We start from the raw sequence: 22,424 nt of genomic DNA on the forward strand, positions 1-22,424 counted from the left end.
ACACTTATAATTGTAACAGTTTTTTGTTAGTAAAGTTTTTAATTGTCTTAAAATACATTTCAATTACTTTTTGTAAGGTAAGCTTTTTTTTGTAAGGTAAGAAAATGTGTTTTTTGTTTGTTTGTAAATTTACACGTGTGAATATGAAATTTGACCAACATAATTATGAAATTAATTACATAAAAATGTTTCAGTTTATTTCTATCGTAGGTAAAGATTCCAAGCAGTACATCCCGCCATAGGCGAGGTTTAATACTTTGTGGCTGTGGAAACTAGTGACGACACTGCAGTCTCGAGGAAGCACTGCATTGCCTACCACTGAATTGCCTACCACTAGAGCAATGTATTGATAAAAAAACGAGCTGTTGACTACTAAACTTCCAATAAATGGAACGATTGAGGAACACCAGTGTGAATCCACCTATGGATTCAGGGACCAATCAAAATACAAAACAAACCAGCCCCGTCTCAGAGCGTTTCGTATTATTCTATTCATAAATCTCAGACACTCGATTTAGTATGATATAATGTTTGGAATGGTTAAGTAAAAATGATGGGTGGGTGTATATCGCAAACATCTAGCAACCCAAAGGTTTTGAGTTAAATTTTATCATGGATAACTTTAGAATTTTAGCTAATTCAACTACTTACTACTTTTTAGCTACTTTGTGCCTACTTAGCATGTTAGCTAACCCTAACCTTAACCCTTCCCCTAACCTTAACTCTTTAACCTAACTCCTAAACCCCTAGCCTAGCTAATGTTAGCGAGCTAACTAACGTTAGCCACCTAGCTAGATTTTGTAACACATCATACATTTTGCAAATTCTTAACATATTGTACGTTTTGCAAATTCGTAACATATCATACAAATTGTCATTTGTAACACATCATAAGAAATGGGTGATGAACATCGTCGAGCACAGTGAATGTCTCCAGGGCTCGGTCTCCGTTGTGAAGTAAGACCTTCATGAACTTTAGCATTAGTTTCTGTGATCGGTTGGGACTGTCCAAGTATACCTTGGTCTTAGGGACACTCACCATGAGCATGCTTTTCTGGTTTTCCTGTATGGTGTCATGAAAGATCGTTAGGTGCTGCTCTTTACATGTCTTGCAAGGTCGTCTGAGGGTGCAAGCATCAGCTTTGTGGGATCGTCCAGCTTTTTTTTCTCCATTCTTTATCCACTTGACAATCTGTCCTGTGTTACGCTTCTTGAACTCTTTACATGAGTTGAAAAAGGGTTCTTTATTGTCACAGTGGGGACAGTATGGCTTGGGTTAGGATTTCTCCTTGGATTGAGCAGGCTCCTTGGGGTTTGGATCTCCACTTGCGTTGAAAATGATTTAAGCAAATTTCTCCTTCTGTCTCGTGAAGTCATGGTGGTCTTTCTTGAATGGCTTAGGCATATCACATTGATAGAGGGCTGAGGCTCTGCTTAATATGCGCCTAGCCTGGGATTTCTTCTGCAACCAGGTTGACAAGTTGTGCTGGGTGTACGTCTGGTCCGTGCCAGTCCTGAGGATGCCACGATCGAAGCAGTACTCAATGAATTCATCCCGGTAGCTCTATGGCATCTTGCTCAAGAGCCGGTCGATGTTGGATCCACATCTGAGCTCATAGCCGTTCTGCCCCTCAAGGGTCCTGAGCATGCCTACCAGAGTGGATAGAGAGTACTGACCATACTTGTCCTGTAGGGCTTGTAAGGCAGAAGTGTACGGTCTCGTGTTGTCCATGTAGGCCTTAGTGAGCTCGACTGCACTCTGTAATTTCAGGTGGGCCATGAGTACTTGATACTTATATATGATGAGGCAATCAGCTTATCCATGCCAGGTGGCGGAGCAGGCTCCGGGTAGGGTGCCATCTGTCCCGGGGCAGGATAATGTGCATCTGGACTGGGATACAGCTAAACCTGAATGGAAGCCTGGTGTTGCTGGAACTGGATAAGGCATGCTTTGTCCCGCAGGTAAGTAAAACCTGGTGCAGGATGTGTCGATGGTGCTGACAGAGATGGCAGCATCGCGGACTAGCTCTTAGAAAACCTTGCAGTATTTTTTTTTTTTTATGTACTTTTTACATTATTAGTCCAGAAAATGTTTTGTGTCATTAAATACAGCCGGGAAGAACTATTGGATATTAGAGTGGCGGTAACTCACCAGGACTACCAGCATTATGACCGGGAATACGACTTCCCTGGAGCAGATCCTTTGTTCACTCTCCCCAGAGCAATTGAACTTATTCAGGAGGCCGACCCAAAACATCACCGGTGGAGGAGAGGCACTCGTGGCGGCCTGCTGGTTCGAATTAGGAGGCGCATACACCACCCACCGCTTCCGAGTATATTACTCGCTAATGTTCATTCTTTGGATAAGAAAGCTGATGACCTTAGAGCAAGGATTTCTTTCCAGAGAGACATTGAGGCTTGTAACATACTTTGTTTTATGGCTCTCTCGGGATACTGTCAGAGTCAGTAAAGCCAGCAGAATTCTCAGTACATCGCGCAGACAGGAATAAATATCTCTCCTGGAAGCAGAAGGGTGGTGGGGGGGGGGTTCAAGATTAACACCTCATGGTATAATTCTCGGAACAACCAGGAACTAAAGTCATTTTGTTCACCCAACCTAGAATACCTCAAAATTAAATGCCGACCATATTATCTCCCAAGAGAATTCTCCTCCTCCTCGCGCTACTAAGACTCTCGACCATTGTTATTCAAACTTCCGGGATGCTAACAAGGCCCTCCCCCGCCCTCCTTTCGGCAAACCTGACCACGACTCCATCTTGCTCCTCCAGTCCTATAGGTAGAAACTCAAACAGGAAGTGCCTGTGCTTCATACTTTTCACGCTTCAGAATTGTTTTGATCACGTCGACTGGGATATGTTGCAGGTAGCGTGCAAAATGTATCTAGATGCATACACGGATACGGTGACTGAGTTCATAAGGAAGTGTATAAAACCTACCCTAACCTGAAACTGTGGATAGATGGTAGCATTCGCGTGACACTGAAAGCGTGAACCACCGCATTTAACAATGGCAAGGCAACTGGTAATATGGCAGAATATAAACAGTGTAGTTATTCACTCCGCAAGGCAATCAAACAAGCTAAACGTCAGTATAGAGATAAAGTTAGTCGCAATTCAACGGCTTAGACACAAGACGTATGTGGCAGGGACTACAGACGATCACAAACTACAAAAGGAAAACCAGTCACGTCGCCGAGACTGACGTCTTGCTTCTGGACAGGATAAATACATTCTTTGCACGCTTTGAGTATAACACAGTGCCACCGACGCAGCCCGCTACCAAGGACTGTGGGCTCTCCTTCTCCATGGCTAACATGAGTAAAACTTTTAAACGTGTTAACCCTCGCAAGGCTGCCAGTCCAGACGGCATCCCTAGCCGCATGCGCAGACCAGGTGGCTGGTGTGGTTACAGGCATATTCAGTCTCTCCCTATCCCGGTCTGCTGTCCCCACATGTTTCAAGATGGCCACCATTGTTCCTGTACCCAGGAAGGCAAAAACTGAACTTAATGACTATCGCCCCGTAGCACTCACCTCTGTCATCGTAAAGTGCTTTGAGAAACTAGTCAAGGATCATATCACCTCTACCTTACCTGCCACCCTAGACCCACTTCAATTTGCTTACTGCCCCAATAAATCCACAGATGATGCAATCACCATCACTTTGCACACTGTCCTCTCTCATCTGGACGGGAGGAAGACCTATGTAAGAATGCTGTTTATTGACTATAGCTCAGCATTCGACACCATAGTACCCTCCAAGCTCCACTCAGAAACATTATTTTGGTATTTTTTAAATTAATCCCAGAGATGTGGACTCGAGTCATGTGACTTGGTCCCGAGTCGCTAATTTTGCAACTTGAGACTTAACATGGCAAAAAGAAAGATACTTAAGTCGACTTCGACTTGTGTATCTATGACTCAGGACTGAAATTTTACTTGAGCTGTAACACTCAAGAGACTTGAGAGACTTGGAGTTCCCCCTCCCAAAAGAACAGCACCACCTTCCTCTCCTGTTAAATGATGTTATTACACCGTAAACAATTCCGTTGCTCAAAGTGGAGAATCGCATATGGGAAATTATCATTAAATTATGTTCTTAGCACCACAGTGTCGGCAGGTGCGGAAACGCAAGGGGAAAAATAGAGCACTCTCCTATACTTTCAATGCTTGTCACTTGAAAATATGCGCTCTGAGCAAGAGTTTATGTGAGTGTTTATTCTCAGTTCACCACAGACCTCTCAACGTGCATGTAGTGGGCGAGGAGAAAACACTTGATTCTAACTGGATATTTCACAATGTCAGTCGAACGGTAGCTGATTATCAACACTAGCTGTAAATCATCATTTGGATGGCATTTGTATGAGTAATGATGATTCAAAAACTTGGGGACTTGACTTGAGACATTAAAGTTAAGACTTGGCCCCATCTCTGATTAGTCCATGGTTGAGGGAAGGGAAAACCTAGTTCACGTGACGGGCCATAGTCCGGTGCTCCGGGGCTCAGCATAATCGAATCTGCCAATTCCCATCTGTAAAACCATGATGGAGGGGGAAAAGGGGAAAAAATAAGCATTTCTATAAACTTTTACTGTCCTCCAAGCAGGCTCAGTCCTGGCCATTCTCTTTCCCTAGGCGAGACAAAATAAATACCCCCCCGGCATCCCACCTGGGCGAGCCTGAAGGGCCGGCCAGGGCATGGGCGCTGGACGAGCCGGCTGGGGCGTAGAAGCCCGACGAGCTGGCAGAGGTGTGGGAGCCTGGCGAGCCTGCTGAGGCGTGAAAGCCTGACAATCCGGCTGAGGCGTGAAAGCCTGACGATGAGGAGGGGGAACCTGACGAGCCAGCTGAGGTGTGGGAGCCCGATGGACCGGCTGAGGCATGACCTTGGATGGGAGCCCCATGAGCCTGCTGAGGCGTATGAGCCCAACGAGCTGGCTGAGGCTTGACGTGGTATGGGAGCCTGCCGACCCAACCGGGGAAAGGAAAACTCTCGAGCCAGCTAAGCCTTGAAAGCCTGACGAGCCAGCTGAGGCACCCCCGGTTCCATCAGCGGCGGCACCCAGACCCGACGTCACCAACAAAACAAAAAACAAAAACCTCCCTGATACTTCGTATAGTGGTGTCAGCATTCTGTAAGGATCATGAGCGCTGGAGACGAGAAGCAGGTACAGGGACAAAACATTTAATAACCACAGACAGGAGCAGAATAGGCCCTCGAGCGCCAGAGAGGGAGAGCGGGAGCAGGCGTAACAGAATAGTCCCAATAAGCAAAATGAGCTGCATTCAATCGAAATGTGTCTTCCGCATTTAGCCCAACCCCTCTGAATCAGAGTGGTTTGCCTTAATCGACGTCATCGACAAGTGACACTTAATCGATGTGGCAAGTGACACTTTTGGGACTGAGTCAAACAGTGGATAGATTTTGGTTGAATTCTTCCTTTGTCATTTCCACTTTACTTTACCGACTTTACTGTCCACGTTGGGAAATGTTGTTGCAGTATCATGTACACATTTAAAGTGGTGTTTAAATACAATAGACAACAATTTGACAATACAAAACGAATAACAGTTACAGTAGATAGATACATTATACACAGATGAAAGAAGATCAGGCTGCTGGCCTTACTGGGTGAATAGAATCATTAACCTGAGCTGTTTAGGAGGGATATCACACCTGGCTCAAATGATTGTCTAGTTCTGTTTTTTCCTGCCGGGGGGGTGCCCTATACCTGCACCCAAAGGGGAGTAGTTCAAAGTCCAGGTACAGGGGGTGGCTTAGGTCTAAAAGGATTTTGTGAGCCTGATGAGGGCAATGACCTTAAAGATATCATCCAAGCCTGCCCGTTTGACTCCAAGTGGCTTGCTTGCTGTGGTGATAAACCTTCTCAGCATATTTTTCTGGCTGACAGTGGCATTCCCAAACCATCAAACAATACAAAAAGTTCAAATTCTCTCATTGAACGATTTCTACAACAGAGTCAGTGTAGTACAGTCAACATTAACAGATCCCAGCTTTTTGAGAAAGTACAGTCTCTACTGACCCTTTTTGTAGATCTGGTTTGTACATTTACTCCACCGAAGCTTATTGTCCAAGAGGACACCCAGATATCTGTTCTGACCTCTAATAGATATTCAGTCAGTATAGTACAGTACAGTCAACATTAAAAGATCCCTTTAAGTAAAAACAGCTCTTAATTGCCATTTCCACTCTAGTCAGTCAAGCTCATAGAGTGTGGAGCACGAGATAAAGGGCGTTGAAGTGTAGCCATGGAATCGATATTGAGCTCAGCACTACAAAACGTACCTTTAATTGTTTTCTTGTGTTAATTGTGCAGTGGGATTGTCTGAGGAAGTGCTATGACGCAAAGGCGAAACAATAGTGTTAAGTATAAACCTATGTCCCCGAATTACTTACGAATCGATTGGGATTACTTACGAATCGACCTTATCGCTTGAGAACCTTGCAAACCGTGAAATGGAGGCTGATAGTGGGAGTTCAGAGATAGAATCTGACAAAAGTGAAGAGGAAGAACCTGTGTTGACAGGTGTGGAGAAGGCTTCTGAGCCTTACCCCAATGATCAAGAAAATGCTTGAGATGACTCTGGCCCAGTGGGAGTGCATTTTGTGGAGAAAGTGGAGTCATGTCTTTTGGCCGACCCATTTGTGGCATCTGTCGGAGTGGAAAAGCAGTTGGCTGTTGTTAACACACTGAAAGTATCCAGAAGTGGATATTCTGTATATCTTCCACCCTGAAGGAGCGGGCGCTCTGCCTCGCGCCCTCAGGACAAGAGCTGTATATTGCTTTTCTCTCAGGAGCAGAGTACCACTGAAATGAATGATTTCCATGGTGGCTTTGAGTGTGAAGATGGATCAACTGAAGTTGAGGATCCATGGAGTCTGTGATGTATGCAGTTTGGTGAGACGCAGACCTGGTGGAGAGCGCGACACCGAGGAGACCACGTCTATCCTTTAGAGTTTTGATATTGAGTGCCTGATAAAGTCATGCTGTACCCTACTGGGGCGGTAGGGTAGCCTAGTGGTTAGAGTGGTTAGAGCGTTGGACTAGTAACTGGAAGGTTGCAAGTTCAAATCCCCGAGCTGACAAGGTACAAATCTGTCGTTCTGCCCCTGAACAGGCAGTTAACCCACTGTTCCTAGGCCGTCATTGAAAATAAGAATTTGTTATTAACTGACTTGCCTAGTTAAATAAAGGTAAAATAAAAAAAATAAATAAAATGCTATCATATATGGAGTTATCCATTGAGAGCGTTTGTTCCAAATCCACTACGATGTTTCAGGTGCCAAGGCTATGGTCATGTAGCAGCAGTGTGTAGGATGAAGATGCTGAGGTGTGAGAAATCGGACAAAGGAGTGTGTAGTTTTGGAGGAAAAAGTAGTGTTTCAATTGTGGGTATGAGCCCATGTTGCTGGGGATCAGAAATTCAATTCGCCAAAAAACGTGTAGTCTGCCGGAAATTCACACGAAGAAGAATAATTTTGCAGGTATTTTTAGTTGATTAGCCATACACCTGTTCTTGATTGTTTGAACTCCTGGAGCTGGAAGTTCAGACTGGGGAATAATGTGTTTGAAGAGGAAGGTATGAATGCTGTCCATCTTTGGTAGACAAGTTTTTAGCATTTTAAACCTTTATCATTCGGTTTGTTTTTACCTGTCTTCTGAAAATATCCTAAACTTTTGATATCTTGGTCCTTTTGATTTTAAACCTCTGAAGTGCACTGAGCTACTTCAGTCTCCAATCCACTGACTGTGTTAAAACATCTGTCCAGGCCAATAAACAGTTACATGGCTTTTATGTTGCAGGCCTTGTGTTGTCTTGCCAAATAGGGCCTACCTGTGAAAAACATTGCATTATGTTCTGAATTCCTGTGCATTAGCGCCATCAATATGAAGAGTTAATGCTTTACACAGGATGGTTGATGTGCATTGATGATGACCATCCATGACAAAATGATAATATAAAAGACTTGGTACACTTGAAATTGTATTAAATATACCTTTTATTTCTTGAAATAGGCAAGGTAATTAGCTAAATCAACTGTACTCTTTACATTGTGTCTGTAATCACTTCAGCGCAGAAACATTCCAATTATTTGTAGTGGAGTGTAAAAAGCATGACATGTTGAAAATGCATCAAAAACATAATTTAAAAAATAGATCAACTGATTGTTTCTTTATCCCCCTAGTTTGTTTGAATCAGGCCAAATTTATGCAAAAGATTACTAAGGAAACCACGCATTTCCTTTCCATGCAATACCTAGGCTACTCGTTTCAGGAAATGTAAAAATAAACATTCATTAGTTGGAATATTGTGATTATACGTTTACTGTCTGCTACTTTGTTATACGTGTCCTTGTTTGGAAATGGACTTAATGTGACACACTCATTCTATAATTATAATATAGTAATCATGGAACCTAAATCCTTCCATCGCTTGAACGTTTTAGTGCTTTGGACATGCAAGTATACTGTCTTGTCTTCATTCATTTATATTGAAGAGAGAGCAAGGGCATTTGTTATCCCCTGCTGTAAATACTACAGTACACCATTGAACATGGATTGCATGCACAAAATAATTGCTGAATATTCAAGCAGCTTTTAGTGCAAAATACATTTCCCCCACGAAAAGATATGGTGGACCAAATCTTTAGAAAAGAGGTCAACCAATTGGAAGTTCTTCAAAAGTAAATGCTTCAGTTTCATTTTATTGCTCCCATAGCTTCAGGACAAACATACGCTACCACTAACATTTCAATTGCACCCCATCCTTGAATGTATTCCTTAATAAATAAAAATACATTTACATATTTGTACATGTCTTTCCTATAAGATTGTATTCATGTGCATTTACTATGAGAGCAGAATACATTGGAAAACAATGTGATTGAGTTTATGTTGAGAATGAGCAGAGTGAGGCTACATAAAGCTACTGATTTGATTTTTGGATTTAGTTATAGGCACAATACACCATCTATATTTCCTGGGCCTATTGATAAGCTAACATTAGCTCCATGTGCTACATAACATGTAATACTATGTATGCATAATCATTTAGTAAAATAAACTGCAATCTAAAACAAAGTCTGAAGTATATGGACAATGCCTTTATCATACAGCTACTTGTGGTTCAAATAAGCCGTGCAAAAAAAGTAAAAGAAACATACTATGGTGAAAATAAATGTACTACCTTGTAAACCTACCAAAATCACACTTGCCTGTCAGAGGTCTGAATCAAAGCTACCATGCAACGAAAACAATCTGTCATGCAAATCATTTCAGGAGGAAAACTACAAGATACTTCACATATTGCAATGCAATTAAGAGAGAATGAAACCCTGAGTCACACTTCAGAGAAGACAGGCAAAATGAAAATAAGAGATCTTGCTCTATGGCCTTGGAGGTCCTGGGTCTGAGACTGGCCTATGGAGTCCTGTGTTGGGAGATGAGTCTGATAGTGGAGAGGAGTCCTCAATAGGAAGAAAGAGAGATTTGGAATGCTGATGCCCTGCATGTTTGTTCTGTGTGTTTCTTTGTACAAGCAGTACTGTAAGGCTGTCCTCTATGGGTGAATCATCCATGTAAGCCAAGCCTGACAGCGAGTCTTTGGATTCCTGATGACTCCTCTCCAAGTTGAGTTCAGGACTCTGATAATGTAAAAGAAATAACAGCAAACACACACACACACATTTCATCGTAAGTGTGTGCTTTGACCATTAGAAAGTGCCTCAGAATCCTTGGAGCTGGTCATCACTTTTCAAAAATGATATCCATTCCGTGTTCAAAAAGTCTGAGTCCTTGATTTCCATTGTCTGTTTGTTCTGTGGAAATCAACAGTTCAGTACGTACTTGTGATGATGAATGGCTGAAGCAATGGCTGCTGGTCAAAGCAGCGATTGGCTGGACCATAACAGCTGGCCTTTGATAGTCTGGACTAGCAGTCACAGTGCTGTAGGCAGGAGGTCCCAGTGTGGACTGCCTCTGCAGGAGCTGCAGGATGGTCTGAATATCTGATGTCATCTGGGACTCCAGCCTGCAAACACAGAATCCAGAAAATGAACGGCTACTCTTGGTTATAGGGACTGGAGGCTAATGGAAGACAAGTTCAACACCAATCAATAACCATACTGCCTCTAGGCTATCCGTGGTTTTGTTTTTATTGTACAGTTGTTGTATGTGTCAAATTCTAGCACTAGGGGGCGCTTGTGATCTATGTTGACACTACAGGATCGTCATGGTTGTCAATTCAATCAGAAAGCTTGGGAACATGTTCTATCGGCTCTCTATGTCTAATAGTCCTACCGATTCTCTCTCTAGGAGTCATAATGAATATTCAGTAAGGGTGGGGTAACAATGCCTGGCTAACTCACATTCACACATTACCGGTAGTCATAATGGATGCATATCCTCCTGCTGCTATATATAGAGCATTATCTGTGGTAATGCTGATTAATCACTTTAATTGCCCTTAGCAGCCATCCGTCAATCAGAAATAGTGCCATTATGCACATGCTTAGTAAAATGCCTTCATCATTTCTTCAGCAGGCCGTCACTCTTGACACATACGGGAAGATGGATTCTCTGCCATTCAAATAACAGACAACCTTGTTTCGTTTAGTGTAATATAATGGCTGTGTTGAGGAGACCAGCAGAACGATGGTCATTAGGCTACCGCTGAAATAGAGCATAAATGGTGGAGACATGTTGCTAAAACCACACAAACGGTAGCTGCTAATGGTTGGGTAAAACCCAGGGTCAGAAAGAGTGCACTGGATAATGTGAGTATTTTTGGAGACAGAAAAATGGTCCACCCGGATGCAGGAGCCCTCCAATGCGTTGTCTCCTATTCTGTGATAATTCCTGCTAAAAATACTGTACCACCTGCTGTTTGACTGTCTACTCTTGGCAGCCTGCTGGCTGCAGGTGTGTTATCTTTCCACTCAACCTGTTTGTCTGCCTCAGGAAATAACGGGGTTCAAATGTACTGTATTAATGCACATGGAACAAGTAGTCCATTTACATGTAATGTTGACTTGGATGGAAATTAAGCTAGCTCGCTAGCCCGAGGCTAGTACTTTTCAGACCAGGCTAGTACTTTTCAGACCAGGCTAGTAGAAAATGTGCCAGCCCGAGATCCAGATGAAATGTTGTCTTTTCCATTATCACATAGCAGATTTCCGACCAGGCTACTTTTCAGACCAGGCTAGTAGAAAATCCGGTCTACTAGTGCACAAAATACTTATAGGAAAATTATACTCAAACTATATTTTGGTATTTGTTTCATTAGTCCACTGTTGATACAGCCCCAATATGTTTTGCATGTCAACAATCAAGATTTCAAGATCCCTTCTGGCTCTCACATCTTTTTATTGGTCTTTATAGCTGGAGTGAAGTTAGATGTTCATGAATGTTTGACATTACATTGTAGATGTCAGAGATGGCCAATGGAGTGCAGTACAGTAGGCCTACCTGTTCAAGTGCTCTTCGAGCTGATCTAAGCGTTGCTCCACCTCTCCGTATGTGATTTCACTAGCATCGCCGTCCTCGCCCCTCAGGTCCTGCAATTGTGCTGACTCATCCAGGTAGTCTCGGGGCTTCTCGCAGACCCATTTGTCATTGCACAGATCTGGCAAGGGAGGGAAACACACATCCTTTATAAGCTCACATATGGGTCAGAGCACAGGTGCCTGGTAATCACTAAACCATCCAACCATTGAAAATAGAACAACACTATTCTATTCATCTTTGGGCGAAAAGCTTCTGTGTGTTGTTCCTTGTGTTTGTAATTTATTAGCCGAGCTAGTGTTTCAGGAGACAATGGCTTTCTATGCCGTGGTGGGACATTCGGGCTAACTCTGGTGTTATCTCTGCTAAACACACTGCTAATACGTGCGGTATACACTGATTAATGCTGGTGTGGGTAAGAGCAGCCTTTTTTAAAATGATTTGAAACAACTGACAGGCTGATAATGAACTTTAATCACATTTATCTGTTGTAACAGGAGCCTTTGGGATGCCCAGACTGAAATACACACTCCTTTTTCTGTGGTCTCTATTCTAGAAATAGGCCTACAGCATTACCTGAGGTGACTGTAGATGACTGTCTGTAGGAGAACAGCAATTGATTTCCATGCTCTGATGGAGAAAAATCAATGTTACCCACGTGCCTTTACAACAAACAGAACCGTGTGTCACTGACTAAGTCAAACATAGAATTTGCGATGATGACTATTCCAATTGGCTGACATTGTTCTATGAATGGCCTAATGTGTTTATAAGGTATTCACCTTCTGGGATGAGAACTAACTAGGACGTACCGTGCACATTTGGAGGGCGAGCATCTGTGCGAAAGCAGTGCATGATGCCTGTGACTTAAGCTGGTGAAAGAAACGGCTCCACTGAGACTCGTTTTGGTACACATTTCAGCTCCATGCACATGGCTCTACTCAGGGATTTACAGTGGGGTGGGATTTGATTGATAGGCCTATATTGTCTTTGTGTCTTCGCTCTTAGCCTCCTACACAGGTGCATTTACTGCCTCACTGTTTCTGGATACTCTGTCTTAGACCCACCCACTTGACATCGTGGGGCTTTTTTGGCTGTATGGTAACGTGGTACTTTTCGTCACCATGTAGCCGAGGCAATGACCGCATCGGTGGCCTATCTTAACAGTATGCCTGTGACAAGACACTGATGGAGGGGGGGGGGGTGGGTAAGTGGATGAGGTTCTATGATCCTCTTAAAAGAGATATTCTTTACAGCGGTGGCCATCTCCCGACTGATATGAAGTCATCCCTCTCAGAACTCAGGGGCCCAATCATTGACCCTAACAGCACGTGGCAAAGGGACCGTACAGGCCGTACCGCACAGCTCATTTAAAATCCGCTAATGAACTGTAGATCATTCTAGAAAGTAGTATGAGTAGAAAAATCTGACGATGCGGGGACATTTAGTTCCCGTGCTCCAACAATAGACTTGGGTGTTACTGTGTGAGCACAGAAAGGGTTATTGCTGCTCACCAATGTTATCGTCATAAGAGGGAGTTCTCTCCATGATGTCCCCAGGGGGATTGGAGTCGAGCCCTAGTGCAAGGTCTTCCACCGAGGGACACCCCTGGATGGCCGAGCCCATGGACATCTGCTCCTCCTTCCCTGAGTGTTTCAGGTCAACTGAAGTTCTCTTTAGGCACAAGTAGGACTCCCTCTCCCTCCCGGAGTCATTTTCTGTTTCCTTGTTGCTTCCCCCTGTGGAATTGTAATCAAGACGAGGCAGTGGAACACACCGTGCTCTAATATTACAGAGAGAAAGCACTTGAACTCCTCTGGGACTAAGAGAGCTGCTCAGTGAAAAATGACAAGAGGAAGTGCTTGTGCAAAGTGTGGATACAGAACTCACCTTTAGTTGGATGTGGTGTGAAGGAGATCCTTCTTGTGATCTTTGTGCTCTTAACGTCTTCCTCTGGATCTGAGTCACTAGCGTGAGAATACGCAGCCTGCAACGATGGGAACATCGCTAATGTAATATCATACAAACAAATATGACATCATTTGCTCCAGCAATATCTAATTAGAGCCACAATGTAACATCTCTATTTAATAGCGATGGCCGTGAGCATAGTAAATGAATACAAAGTTATGTCATTGTAGTCACATACCCTCAACATATACATTAACATAACATCATAACGCATAATTGTCATCATCATGCAATGACCTTTCCAAACATATAGTTAAGAAATACCTAAGAATACAGGGAGTGAAATATTATTATAGATTATATAATGTTTTGTTTAACACAATCTCATATGGTAAATCTTATATTTTTTTGGTATAGTCAGGCCTATTTCATTGTCAGAATATACTACAGAATACTGTATGTTTATTGACCATACAGTTTCGACAGAGGACCCAACAGGCTAGTGTTATGACCATGTGCACCGTCTGACGTACAAAAACATAAGCGCAACATGCAAAGTGTTGGTCCCATGTTTCATGAGCTGAAATCAATTATTTTCCATATGCACAAAAAGCTTATTTCTCTCAAAACTTTTGCACAAATTAGTTTTCATCCCTCTTAGCGAGCATTTCTCCTCTGCCAAGACAATCCATCCACCTAACAGATGTAGCATATCAGGAAGCTGATTAAACAGTATGATCATTACACAGGTGCACCTTGTGCTGGGGACAATAAAAAGCCACTCTAAAATGTGCAGTTTTCTCACACAACACAATGACACAGATGTCTGAAGTTTTGAAGGAGCGTGCAATTGGCATGCTGACTGCAGGAATGTCCACCACAGCTGGTGCCAGATCATTTTATGTTTATTTCTCTAGCATAAGCTGCCTCAACATTGTTTTAGAGAATTTAGCAGTATGTCCAGCATGCCTCGGAACCCGCAGACCAAGTGTAACCACGCCAGCCCAGGACCTCCACATCCGGCTTCTTCACTTGCAGAGCCACCCGGACAGCTGATGAAACTGTGGGTTTTTGCACAAACAAAGAATTTCTGCACAGAAATCATCTCAGGGAATCTCATCTGAGGGCTCGTTGTCCTCATCAGGGTCTAGACCTGACTGCAGTTTGGCGTCGTAACTGGCTTCAATGGGAAAATGTTCACTTTCAACTCTACCCGGCAGATGGCAGACAAGGTGTATGGTGTCGTGTGGGCGAGCAGTTTGCTGATGTCAACGTTGGGAACAGGGTGCCCCATGATGGCGGTGGGATTATGGTATGGGCAGGCATAAACTACGGACAACTAACACAATTGCATTTTATTGATGGCAATTAGAAAGCACAGAGATACCGTGAGGAGATCCTGAGGCCCCTTGTCGTGCCATTCATCCACCACCATCACCTCATGTTTCAGCATGATAATGCACGGCCTGTACACAGTTCCTGGAAGCTGAAAATGTCCCAGTTCTTCCATGGCCTGCATACACACCAGACCTGTCACCCATTGAGCATGTTTGGGATGCTCTGGATCGACAGCGTGTTCCAGTTCCCGCCAATATCCAGCAACTTCGCACAGCAATGGAAGAGGAACTGGACAACATTCCACAGGCCACAATCAACAGCCTGATCAACTCTTTGCGAAGGAGATGTCACGCTGCATGAGGCACATGGTGGGCCCACCAGGTACTGACTGGTTTTCTGATCCATGCTCCTACCTTTGTTTAAGGTATCTGTGACCAACAGATGCATATCTGTGTTCTCAGTCATTTGAAATCCATAGATTAGGGCCTAAATAATTCATTTAAATTGACTGATTTCCTTATATGAACTGTTACTCAGTAAAACCGTTGAAATTGTTGCATGTCGTGTTTATGTTTTTGTTCAGCGTCGATATACCTTGCCATTCTCATCTCGGAGGTTGAACGTCAGCTCCAGATTTGTCAGGAAGAAATCGGCAAACTCAGGGTACATGTCAAGCACCTCTAAGAGATCATCTCTCTGTATGGTATGCAGGTCACAGTAACTCAGGGCTCTGACGTCCGCATTGGACTTTCCAGGTTTGGCGTACAGATGGATCATTTCTCCAAAGATGTCATTCTTTCCTGGTGAGTGTAGAGTGTAGAGTGTAGAGAGAGAGAGAGAGAGAGAGAGAGAGAGAGAGAGAGAGAGAGAGAGAGAGAGAGAGAGAGAGAGAGAGAGAGAGAGAGAGAGAGAGAGAGATTGTAGATGAGGTTAGGTTTTTCTTTGAGAGAATTATCAGGAGAATACACCAGACATCAGGAGAGCTGGTTGTAGTCTCAGCGAATAAAGGATGGTCATATAATCTCAGAAGATTAGGAGAATTGCTCTGTGTCTGTCTGTGTGTAGACTAATGGATTGGACTGGTATATACGAGAAGGACGTTCTGTCTGGGTTTGCCTTTTGAGGATACGAAAAGTAGAGTGCCTATTCTGTCTGTCCAACCCAACCGTCTGTAGTATATTTTTGTTAGTGTATCATTCTACCTTCACCAAATGTCATAATGTAAACAAACACTTTTAAATGGACACACATCCATCATTTGAAAGCTCCTTACATTGAATCACGTATCATTTAAAAAGCTCATTTCATAGAGAATGTTAAAAACGGGACTATATGTCGTAACATGTGTAAGTCCGGTCCTGGAGTGTTTTAATAACAAAATTAAACCAAAAAATATTTAGGCCTATTAGGGTGTGGTGCCTGGCCTTAAAGGGCATCTTAAGAGACCTTTCAGTGGTGTCAATTCTTAATAAAATGTCAACCCCTGTGCAGCATTTTGTGTGAATGAGATGCAATAGGTTGGACTGCTGTGTGGCTTTAAGTGACTTATGAGGAGTGGTCTCGAGCCTTAGTGTTCCAACTCAGCAGGGACCAGACACCTCCAACATGGAAGCCTACACATAGCTCTCACACCAGGGCTTTGCACCGGGTTACAATGGAACAATAGTCTTCAATGGAGTATTAGCATACAAACAATCGTCATTTTTGGAGGGTTTTGGTTCTCAAAAGCATACATTATGCATACAAATTGATTTCCCTATGGCTCATTGCCGTTTTACTTTCTTAAAAGTGTTCCCTGGGCAGATATGCTGTAGTGGCAGAATTCATCTCATTTGGCCTTTGGAAGGTTGCTGTGATATATCAATGTATTGTTTCCAAATATGCAGATCTTTGAGATATGCATCTTCCAGTGTAATTCATATTATTGGTTTTGTATTACACAGCAGCTTTGGCCTGGTGCTGACCTTATTATGTCACGTCTTTCATGTGATGAAAGATGCTCAATTGAATCTAGGCTTAGCCTGCAAAACCTGGTAGTCAATGGGTTTCAAGTGTGATATTACTGTATGGAAAACAATTCCTTACTACTCTCATGTGTAGGCCATTTTAATAACTACTAACCAATATTACCTCAGTGCTTCCCCCTAAGATTTTGTTTTTAGCCATGGTAGCTAATTTCCAATTGTACACATTTTGCCCTGGCTTATGCCTGTGTTCTTATGCTATCTGAGTGACTCAAACATTATAACAAAATCGATGGGGGCCACATGCCATGACATTTTTGTAAATTTAGATTCTCCCTGACTGTTTAGTTTTGATTTTGGTGATTGTCGGTTCTCAAAGATGGTCTGATTTTAAATGATATTGCTCCATTATATTTTGTAAATACTTTATATCTGGTTATAGTCGGTTAGATTAACACCAACGTTTTACCATCACAAATTTGTAATATTTGATTTTTCCTTTTAAGTGGCGGCTACTGCCAAATGCATATAGGTGAAACACTATACCTATAAGACAATACTGCTAAGAACTGTTGACAATCAGATAACAGAAGATAATATCTCCTCCTTGTTTGGTTTCTTATGCCTCTCCTATGCCTCTGGTGTGTCCCTTCCCTTTTGCAGCTATTAAAAGAGCAGTGGTGCTATGCAATGACAGCTGTTTCACTTTGCTCTTTGAAGTTGCCAAACAGTCTCACGCGGAGCCACTTAATATAAATGTCAGAGCCTCCATTCTGTCAGATGAACAACTCTAATGCAATAACACTGTACCTACATATACAGAGCGCATGTGTAAAAGAGACCAAGGTCTCAATTCGTCTTCCCTGTTAAAATAAAAGGTTCAATCAAATCAAATCAAATAATTTAAAAAACAAGACAAGACCTTCGGAATGGAGGTTTACATAACTTCTCTAGTCACTATTATTGTTTAAGAATAATAAGAGAATAACGATAAGGCAGCTGGTATGAAATACATTCAGGTGGTCACGCTTACGAGTCCGGGTAGATCAGACAGAACACATTGTTGCAGTCAGTTGTCAGTTTTGGACAAGAGAACTCCCACTGCAGGTCTGCTGCAGTGGATCGGTGTTTAAATAACGAGCCATCTTTCCTCTGGGAGGTGACACTGTGTATCTTTGCCTGAGTTGACATCTAGCTCTACACACTGCCAAATATCATATGAGCACGAAACCCTACACTGGCTAGGACGGAATAATTCAAATCAATAATTCAATTCAACCCATCCAGCAAACATGCCAAAACACGCTTTAAAAAAAGCTAGCAATCAGCATTAGCTGTCTTCCAATCAGCATGTATAGAGCCTGGATTTTTTCCTGCTCAGATCACATGGTCAGAAAACCCCACCCCACTGGCCCTAACAGGGATCCTAACTAACCATTCCCCTGGTGGCACCAGCCCATGATAAAATCATTCACAGTGATACTTAAATAGTTTGATTCAAGAAACAAGTTGTTTCATCTAACACACAGGTGTCAAACTCGGTCCACGGAGGGCCATGTGCTGCGTGTTTTCACTCCGCCCGTTGTACTTGATGGATCAAGTCAAGTTCACTGATTAGTTAGGAACTCCCCTCACCTGGTTGTCTAGGTCTCAATTGAACACATATTGAAAGCAAATCACAAAAAAACAGGAGACACTCGGCCCTCCATGAAATGCATTTGATATCTGTGATCTACAGGATAAGACATGTCCAAGCAGCAGGAATGCATAATTCAAGATATTGTATTGATCCTCGCTATATGAGCCACGTTACGATTCCCACTTCGTGGGTTTACCCAATCGGTGCGATGCGTAGGGCGTTTGCCTTTCATGCCAGCGACATGGGTTTGCTTTTCCGAACCCACTTTTTGCTGCATTGATGTAAGAAGGGAAATGGTGGGCATGAGTCATAGGGAGGCACAGCCCCGACTGTACGTGTGAGGGGGTTGAGTATTCAAAGCAGGATTACTTGCTTTCCTGTTTGGAGGGGACAGTGTATATACAGTATGCCACCTTACAATTCCCACCAAGTGAGTTGACCCTATTGGCGTGATGTGTACGGTGTTTACCTGTCATGCCAGCGATGTGGGTTCGCTTCCTTCCTCCACTATGGCTACATTATTTGATGAGCAACCAGTGATTTTCATGAATTTTGGGGATGACAATTAGGCCACTGTTACCATTTCAAAATAGGGCTCCAGAATTTGACTCCTTTGTTCAATAGATGAATTTGCTTATATCTTTCTTTGTGTACTCACATCACATAGGCTAATTATTTAGGGAAAATTCACCATCTGAGGAAGTGGAAACCCAACTCATTAACTAGATCGCTAAATACAATATGCTCCTCATTAGCTGTGTAATTGATTAATCTAGCAGTAAATTGAATGGGTGGCGCAGTAGTCTGTCACAGCCGGCCGCGACCGGGAGACTCATGGGGCAGCGCACAATTGGCCCAGCGCCGTCCGGGTTAGGGGAGGGTTTGGCCGGCAGAGACGTTCTTGTCCCATCGCGCACTAGCGGCTCCTGTGGCGGACCAGGCGCGCTGACAATGCACGCTGCCACGGTCGCCAGGTGTACGGTGTTTCCTCCAACACGTCGGTGTGGCTGGATTCCGGGCTAAGCGGACATTGTGTCAAGAAGCAGTGCGGCTTGGCTGGGCTAGGTTGTTTTTCGGAGGACGCACGGCTCTCAACCTTCGCCTCTCCAGAGTCCGTAAGGGAGTTGCAGCGAGTTGCAGCGATGGGACAAGACTGTAACTACCAATTAGATACCAAATTTGGGAGAAAAAGGGGTAAAAAAAACACGAAATAAAAAAAGTTAATTTTATTTAAAAAATTAAGATTTTAGGTGGGTAGGTCAGCTTTAATATTGCAGATAGATTGTAGCTTCCATCAATGTAATTGTCTGCATCACGTCCAATCCCCATGTATTTTGTTGCTTATATATATATATACTGTATATACACACACACACTACCATTGAAAAGTTTTGGGTCTCTTAGAAATGTCCTTGTTTTTGAAAGAAAAGCACATTTTTGGCCCATTAAAATAACATCAAATTGATCAGAAATACAGTGTAGACATTGTTAATGTTGTAAATGACTATTGTAGCTGGAAACCGCTGATTTTTAATGGAATATCTACATAGGCGTACAGAGGCCCATTATCAGCAACCATCACTCCTGTGTTCCAATGGCATGTTGTGTCAGCTAATCCAAGTTGATAATTTAAAAAACAAGTTAATCATTAGAAAATCATTTTGCAATTATGTTAGCACAGCTGAAAACTGTTGTCCTGATTGAAGAAGCAATAAAACGCCTCACAAGTCCTCAGCTGGCAGCTTCATTAAATAGTATCCGCAAAACACCAGTCTCAACGTCAACAGAAAAGAGGCGACTCTGGGATGCTGGCCTTCTAGGCAGAGTTGCAAAGAAAAACCATATCTCAGACTGCTCAGTTGGGCCTCCCACTCCTCTTTCTGTTCTGGTGAGAGCCAGTTTGCGCTGTTCTGTGAAGGGAGTAGTACACAGCTGGAATTGTGATACAGTGAATTATAAGTGAAATAATCTGTCTGTAAACAATTATCGGAAAAATTACTTGTGTCATGTACAAAGTAGATGTCCTAGCTGACTTGCCAAACCTATAGTTTGTTAACAAGAAATTGTGGATATGGTTGAAAAACGAGTTTTAATGACTCCAACCTAAGTGTATGTAAACTTCCGACTTCAACTATATATATAAAACATTTTTGTATAATAATTTAAATTGAAAAATGCTAAGTTTTGAATCCGCCGTTGTCTTGCATAACAGTTCATAAACAACGTGCCATAGAATCAGTACATCAAAAATCTATTTAGCCTATTTTGCCATCTAAATGGGACAGCTTTCAAATTGTTGGTCCTTAAATGAAACGGCTTTGTTTAAAATGTCATTTTTTTATTTGACCTTTATTTAACTAGGTAAGTCAGTTCAGAACAAATTCTTATTTACAATGACAGCCTACACCAGCCAAACCTGGACTACGCTGGACCAATTGTGCACCGCCCTACGGGACTCCCAATCACGGCCGGTTGTGATACAGAAAGCTGAGGCCCTCCTCACTTCAACGGTTACGAATCCCAAAAAACTGAACATTTTGAGTGAGCCGATAGAATTTGCAGCTCGTACCAATGCAACTAATTAAGAATTGTACTCTCACAGTCAAGTCAAAGGGTCGCAAAATGCAACTAAATGGTCGCAGTCTGGAGCTCTGCCTAATAATAGCATATCATTTAATTTCTCCTGACCACATGACCAGGAAAAAAACACCAGTTTCTATAGTTCACATGCATTTACCCAGAATGGCTACCACAATGTCATCTTTCAGGATCTCTATGGAGCCCCGAGACAGGAAGTAAAGTGCGGTGAGGACGTCTCCGCTGTGGACCAGGGTGTCCCCTGGGGGGGCGTGGGTGGTCTGGAAGCGCATGGCCAGGGCTCTCAGGCAGCCCTTGGTGGCTCCGTGGAAGGCCTTACAGCTCTCCAACAGAGCCTGGTTGAGGTGGAGGCAGATATCTGCCTGCAGACACTCAGGGAAGCCTTTTAACACCTAGAGTATTTGTAGAAAAATTAAACAATTATAGAACGCATCCACCGTGGGTTCACCTCAGGAGTAAGGAAACAGTGTTTCACATGTACAGTATGTTGTCATTGTTATTATCACCCTTCTCAAATGGTTAGTATTTCAATATGTTTTTATGTCCTGGAATTTAAAATAGGCTACCGGTTGTGACAAAAACAATAGCAGAATATACTTACCTCTTCAATACATGCAAATTATTCTGGGCTAAACTATTCCCCTGTTTCCCCACAACAGTGTTTCAGTGATGCAAGTGCAAATACTATAAAACACAGGCAGTTAGGACCTTTTTCACAATGAAAGATGCAGTAAGTTGTCCGAGGTTTTTCTACAGTATGCTGTACTTGAAAAGGAAAAAGCATGACTGTATCCTTCAAGCAAGATCATGCAGACGTTTTAGTATTACTATCATTCTTTCTTTTGTCTGTATATCCTTGTGATTGTGTGACTGTCCTTGTCTATCAGTGTTTTGATACTTGTCATGTTTTGTGTTTTTTTTGTTTTGTTTTGTGGACCCCAGGAAGAGTAGCTGTTGCTTCTGTAAAAGCTAATGGGGACACAAATAAAGCCAATCTGTGACATATGCCCTTGGCCTCAGCTCAAAGCACTCGGGTAATTGTAATCTGGGCATGCATGTGGAAGCTCAGCGTTGCGCTGTTGCTACACAGGAAATGGTATGGAAACTCAAAACACCTCACTCAAAAACTGAATAGAAAAGTGATGATGATGGATTATGGTGTTGATGGTTGTCTACTGTCTACACATGGGCAAGTATGATATATTTTGCGAGATTTAAAAGCCATACAAAAATGTAAAGCAATTAAGCTTAACATGGAAATGGTTACAATTCATACTTTCACATATGTACCTCCTGCTCTTACCAGCGTAGATGTTATTCCATTTGAAAAGCAGAAATGAAAAAAAAAGTTGTTAAAAAAAAAAACACATTTTGCATGAGGATCACATTGCAAGAAAGAGGATTGAACTATGTCGGTATGATTGAATTGAG

The 22,424-nt window shown here is 42.7% G+C and overlaps 1 protein-coding gene across 3 annotated transcripts in view; it reads right to left on the minus strand.

The window, feature by feature from the left end:
• Positions 1-8,029: 8,029 nt before the first annotated feature.
• Positions 8,030-22,424, minus strand: part of LOC124042647 (potassium voltage-gated channel subfamily H member 7-like) — a 49,108-nt gene continuing 34,713 nt past the window's right edge. For 2 of the 3 annotated variants that reach the window (XM_046360734.1, XM_046360726.1), the window contains 8 exons: positions 21,133-21,385; positions 15,387-15,592; positions 13,434-13,530; positions 13,058-13,282; positions 12,120-12,173; positions 11,508-11,664; positions 9,888-10,071; positions 8,030-9,685 (listed from right to left, as the gene is read on the minus strand). In XM_046360734.1, coding sequence (XP_046216690.1) covers positions 9,428-9,685; positions 9,888-10,071; positions 11,508-11,664; positions 12,120-12,173; positions 13,058-13,282; positions 13,434-13,530; positions 15,387-15,592; positions 21,133-21,385 — 1,434 coding nt within the window. In that variant the 3' untranslated portion in view covers positions 8,030-9,427. The remainder of the gene's footprint in view (positions 9,686-9,887; positions 10,072-11,507; positions 11,665-12,119; positions 12,174-13,057; positions 13,283-13,433; positions 13,531-15,386; positions 15,593-21,132; positions 21,386-22,424) is intronic. The other variant, XM_046360742.1, reaches the window with a different exon arrangement.

The sequence above is a fragment of the Oncorhynchus gorbuscha genome, linkage group LG01, assembly GCF_021184085.1.
Source record: "Oncorhynchus gorbuscha isolate QuinsamMale2020 ecotype Even-year linkage group LG01, OgorEven_v1.0, whole genome shotgun sequence".
Classification (NCBI taxonomy): Eukaryota; Metazoa; Chordata; class Actinopteri; order Salmoniformes; family Salmonidae; genus Oncorhynchus; species Oncorhynchus gorbuscha.